At 31.2% G+C, this 6,000-nt stretch overlaps 1 protein-coding gene across 1 annotated transcript; it reads left to right on the plus strand.

The window, feature by feature from the left end:
* Positions 1-1,862: 1,862 nt before the first annotated feature.
* LOC129302084 (uncharacterized) lies at positions 1,863-2,833 on the plus strand. Its single transcript, XM_054940764.1, has 2 exons — positions 1,863-2,026; positions 2,287-2,833. The coding sequence occupies exons 1-2, from the start codon at positions 1,863-1,865 to the stop codon at positions 2,831-2,833; spliced, it is 711 nt and encodes a 236-aa protein (XP_054796739.1).
* The last annotated feature ends 3,167 nt before the right edge of the window (positions 2,834-6,000 follow it).

The raw sequence follows: 6,000 nt of genomic DNA on the forward strand, positions 1-6,000 counted from the left end.
TTGAATCTAGCTCAAAATGTCTGGTGGATTTTATTAATGATTTCCCTGAAAGATATAGAACCTTCTCAAATACAACTGGAATGTCAAAATTAATTTTGTTCCATGTGAACAAAATATGGTGGCTGATTGCTTGGCAAAAAATGGTATCTCCAACTCTTCATTTTTTGCTTTAGTTCTTTTATTTCTAAAAGACTTAGTGCTCCAGGATTTTATAGGTTTTAAATGCCTAAACTTTGATTAATTTTATTGTGTATGGGCCTTGCCCTCTTTTTTATCCCAAAAAAAATGAATTTCAAATGTGTAGTTTCGTATACTAAATCATGAAACATGTAATGAAATGAAAAGCATGTTTGGATTGCATTCTGACCTCAATTAGAATGGGAAAAACTGAGGTTAGGAGGTAAAATGTTAAAATTATCTTATTTGGATTAGCATAATTTTTGAACCTCAGTTGGCATGAAAACGCACATTAAGTTAGAAGCTCACTGCCCTAGCTTTTCCTCCTCAGCGTTCACGTTACTACCCGTTAAAAGCATTAAATGCATTTTAAATTATGATGCTTTCTCTCTCTTACCTTTTATCTATCGAGCTGTGCATTTAGCTTCCTGTGCGTGTTACTTTTATTCCCGTGACCTTCCTATCTACTCTAAAACACACACCTTAAATCTTACGTAAAGCTTTATATACCTTAGATTTGCCTCGTTCCATTAGTCATATGCTTCCTCCGGCCGATCTCCAGCTCACTGTCGTCTTTTCTAGCATCTATCGTGTCCCTGCTCCAAGGTGCTTCTTCTTCCCATCGCCTCTCAATCTCTACTGTATCCACCGGATTTGCACTTTCCATCGCCAGATCTGCTCTTCATTGCTTGTCTCTGCCAAGTAATGTCCTTCTTTTTTCGTCTCCTTCTTTGCTTCCTTCCTATCGTGCTCTGCTATTCATTCTTTAAAGATTATTTCTACCTTAACCTGTCATACTCTACTGTTTTAGAACTGATAATACTTGTTATCCTCCTTACGTTCCATACTCTGTTTCATTTATCTTAAAGCAAAGGAAGACCTGTCATTTTTTTCTAAAACTTGAGTTGCTGGTTTTTATTTTCTTGATCTATTGTGCTCTGCTATTCTAGAACTGATTTGTGCTTGTTATCCTCTTTACTTTCCATCCCCTGTTTCGTTTATCTTAGAGCAGAGGAAGAGCTGTTGCTTTTTTCTAGAACTCAAGTTGCTGGTTTTTATTTTCTTGACCTGTCGTGCTCTGTGTGCATGCGTGTAACATAAGTATGAAAGCCTGGGTTATAATGTTGTTTATAATACCGTTATTTATAATGCTAGTTTTTATTTTTATCTTTTGGAACTCAAGTTGCTATCATTTATAATGCTATTAGACCAATATAAAAGCTTGAAATCTGAAAGCCATCCCCTATTCATTCATTTTTAATCCCTGTTCGTTTATTTTTTGGTGAGTTGAAAGCCTCATGATATTCTTGAAAAGGCAAAAACAGCTTCCTGGAAAATGCATGCATACTGTGCGAATTGATTCTATATTGCTGTACGAATAAGCATGTCATGTTTTTAATGTACTATATTAGATATTTATTTTCTTACAATTTATTCTATTACATATTTATTTTCTTAATTGATTCTTTTAAAGTTTAAAGATTCTAAAATCTGTTTCTTAATGTCAGTCTGATAGGATAAGAGAAATTAGGAGTTAGCTGGGTTTATTAAGAGAGATGACCGTAGCTAATATTCTTGAAAGCCTGAGATCTGATTAGAATCCCTTGTTCGTTTTCAAGGATACACATATGTAGAGATATTTATTAATTTTGCATGTTTATGATGGCTGGCAAGTCTGTAGAATAATGAACAGTAATAAAGGAAAAGCTGTGTGGAATTCAAACTTGACAGAAATTTTTATTAAGGAATGCTTAGAGCAAGTGTACAAAAAACAAAGGAAAGAAACTGCTTTCAATAAAAATGGGTGGCAGGCAATAATTAAGGGGTTTGAGGCAAAAACAGGAAAAAGGTATGAGTGAAAGCAACTAAAAAATAAACTAGACAACATGAGGAAAGAATGGAACGTATGGCATAAGTTGTTTTTAAGTGAAATTGACTTAGGATGGGACATTGACAAGAATACTGTCGATGCTCCAGATGAGTAGTGGGAGCAAAAAATCTTGGTATAGATTAGTTGTTAAGCATTTTTTAGATTAGAATTTAATTTAAGAATTTTAATTGTTGGCTACTATAATGGTTGTAGGAAAATCCCTTCTATGAAAAATTTAGATACAAAGGCTTGAGATGTACAAGGGAATTAACCTTGATATTCAGGGATGTCTTGGCAACTGAAGAGATACTTTTTGTACCATTTGCTACCCAGACCCAAATAGAGGATGATGATGATGATGATATGTACCACCCCACTATTGACCTTCAAAAAGGCTCCGGTGATATTGAAGAGGAGCTAAATTTATCTAACACTGCATCACCTATGGGGGTCACTGATGAGCTGTTGGGCTTGAATGTCACCACAAATACCGGTAGAACTAGTGGTGATAAAAGTCAAGGCAAGAGAAAGAGGGTTGTAGGCATTGGTGGGAGGAAAAAGCAAAAAGTTACTGCCTCAATGAAAATAGCAGATGCGATAAGTAAAATAGCTAAGGATAATAGAGCTAGAATAGAGACAGTGAACAAGATTTTGGTAAATGATATAGGAGTTTTTGAAGTTGTGGCTCACTTAAATATACTCCTAGATGTTTTTGGTGATAAAGATTTGCATTGGAGATGTGTCAATCTTGTTCTGTACAAGCCTATGCGAGATGCTTACTGGTAACTTAAAGATCATCCTAATCACTTGGTCAATTAGTTGAAGTACCAAGTCTATCATCTACTAGATTTTATTTCAAAGAATACATCTAAATGAATTTTTATCTAGGCTTATGATGACTTAACTTGTGTTTGACTTGTAGTTGTTTTATTTTGACTTATAGTTTACTATACAAATGATGACTTGGTTTGTAGAGAATATTTAACTCTTATTTAATGGTTAACTTATGCTTTATTTTTTATGTTGTTGAATGATATTTACATACTATTTTACCTCAGGTTTAAAAATCATGGAAGATTCAAATGAATATATGTTAGGTTAGAATGAAGGTTAGGATATAGATGTGGCTCACCAACTACTTCCATTATTACAACAAGATATAAATGAGCAAGAAGAAATACATCAATTAGTTGGTGAATATGTGATGTCATATGTGTGTAAAGAGCCACGGAGAACTAACAGGCAAACAGGGCAAATATGGGTCAATGAAATTTTGGAAGGTCATCCTGATCGTTGTTATAAAATGTTTCAAATGGAAAAACATTTGTTTAGACAACTGTGTGCGACACTAGTTGATCTTGGTCTAAAGAAATCTAAAAAAATGGGTGTTGAGGAACTAGTTGGAATGTTTTTAAATACAGTTGGACATGGAGTTAGTAATAGGATGATACAAGAATGATTTCAACATTCAAGGGAAACTATCCATAGAAATTTTCATAAAGTATTAGCTACCTACATTAACCTTTCCAAGGAAAACATAAAGCCACTTGATCCTTTATTTCAACGATATCATTCAAAAATTCAAAATGATCCACAGTATTGGCCATTCTTTAAGGATGCTATAGGAGTAATTGATGGATCTCATGTGCCATGGGTGGTTAATGTTGCTGATCAAATCAAATTTATTGGAAGAAAGGGATATGCAACACAGAATGTCATGGCTGTAGGTGATTAGGACATGTGTTTTACTTTTGTCATTGCGGGATGGGAAGGTACAGCTCATGATGCTCAAGTATTTGATAATGTCATATCAACTCCTTCAATGCATTTTTCGCATTCACCTTTAGGTATATTTTATTAAAGTCACTATAATTATTATTGTATTGATTTAATGTTGGTCAAATTTACAACACTTCCTTTCATGTAATAGGTAAATATTATTTAGTTGATTCTAGTTATTCAACACTAAATAGGTATCTTGGTCCATATCATTGTGAACGTTATCACCTTTCAGACTTCAGGCGAGTTGCAGGATTTGTAAATAATAATGAGGTCTTCAATTATTATCATTCAAGTTTGAGATGCACTATAGAAAGAACTTTTGAAGTATGAAAGAATAAGTTTGCAATTATACAAAAAATGCCCAAATTTAAATATAAAACACAAGTTTAAATTGTTTTTGCAACAATGGCAATTCATAACTTTATTAGGAGAAATTCAATTACTGACAAGCAGTTCATACAAGATGAAGATAAAAGTGTAGATGTCCAGGAGGAAGATACCGATATTAGTGAGGCATCTCGTCAAATCTACCCAAATCGTTAAGACAGATGCAGCGTATTTGTGATATAATTAGAGATCAACTTGTAAATCATATCAATTGAATATTAATTTATTTTAGATTTTCATGATTGAATATTTAAGATATTTTACCTATTAGTTGTAATTTTAAGTGTAATATTTTTTACTTATTAGTTAGTCAAAAAAATATGAACATGCTTATTTAAGATTTAATATTTAAGATAAAAAAATTCATGCTTATTTTTTCATTAAATATCTCAATTGACTTTTGAATTAAATCATTTAAACGAATTTTAATTTATCTAACTGACTTTTGAAAAAAAATTTATCCAAACATAAATCACATTAGATCAATTGATTTTTTTTCTAACCTCAATTATAAATTTTTTAATCCAAATACACACAAAATTTGAGGCATTCGTTAATTGAAATTATGAAAGAAAAATAAGTTTTAAATGTGTTTGAGTATGGGAAAAGGATTGTGATATTCTGATTTGATTTGATGCGCGCATTTGAAATGTGAATGGATTTGCGCTTGCAATTTTTTTTTTGGGACTAAACTATATTAACTTTTTTATTTTATTAAAGTTATGAAGATTTTTTTATTTTTAAAATCTATACTTTAGTTCAATTTTTTAATACTATTAAAATTAAAATTTTAAAATATTTATTTTTTAATTTGTAATTATGTTAGAAATTTAAAATTATTAAATTATTCTTATAATGTAATTCTCTACGGTCTCTTCCTTAATTTAGGGTATGTTTAGTTGGGAGTTTGGATTCCCCTTCCCTTATTTTAGTCCCTTTTAAATTAGGGTATTTTGTAGAGAGCTAAATTAATTTACCCTCACTTTATTATTAATATTTCAAGAATGGCATTATATAAAAAAAATGCCTCTTCACATTCATGAGCCTTATTCGACCAGTCACCCATGTCTTCCTCCTCCCTCTCCTTCTCAACATTTCACCGTTAATGTCCAGCAATGTGTGCCCTCTTCTTCTATTTTCTTTCAGGCTCACTCCCACTATCGCCTCTTATCTTTGATCATATCTAAGAAGGTCTAAGCAAATAATAGCAATGAACCACCAAGGCAAGGGAAAGTAGATGATAATTGGTGTTTGATTATTATAATAAACCACTTTTTCTTGTATTTTATTAAAGATTAAAGTATTAAAATTAAATTGAGAATTAATAAATAAAATATTGCACATCCAAATTTTTTTTAAAAAAAAAGAGAATTGACATAATTATTAAAAGAGGTTTAGGTGAAAAATTATCTCAACCATTCAATTTGGATTAAGATATAAAATTAATTTATATAAGGAATAATTTTAAGATATAAATTTCACATAACAAGATATAATAGTAAATTAGTTAGTACCTCATATCCCCTCCTTTCGTAAACAAAACAAGAGATCATTAAAAATCCTCCCCTTCCCTCCAACAAAACCAAACAAGATAACATTAAAACCTTCTTCTCCCTTTTTCCCCCTTCTCACCCATTTCTCCTTTTGAACTAAATACACCTTTAAGAAACTTTAAATAATTGGATTAATATATAATTTGAATTCTAAATTATAGGTAAATGAGATTTAATGTTTGATTTTCACTAACATTTAGTGAAAATTGTAAAATTGTTTCAATTTTAATT

Source organism: Prosopis cineraria, unplaced genomic scaffold, assembly GCF_029017545.1.
Source record: "Prosopis cineraria cultivar Desert tree isolate PC_DT_omini unplaced genomic scaffold, ASM2901754v1 PC2, whole genome shotgun sequence".
NCBI lineage: Eukaryota > Viridiplantae > Streptophyta > Magnoliopsida > Fabales > Fabaceae > Prosopis > Prosopis cineraria.

What these genes read in the sequence shown, in the direction of transcription:
- LOC129302084 (XM_054940764.1), top strand. Translation starts at nt 1,863, where the DNA reads ATGAACAGTAATAAAGGAAAAGCTGTGTGGAATTCAAACTTGACAGAA. An exon ending in GAGGCAAAAACAGGAAAAAG is followed by an intron (nt 2,027 to 2,286) that starts GTATGAGTGAAA and finishes TGAAAAATTTAG; the next exon opens with ATACAAAGGCTTGAGATGTA.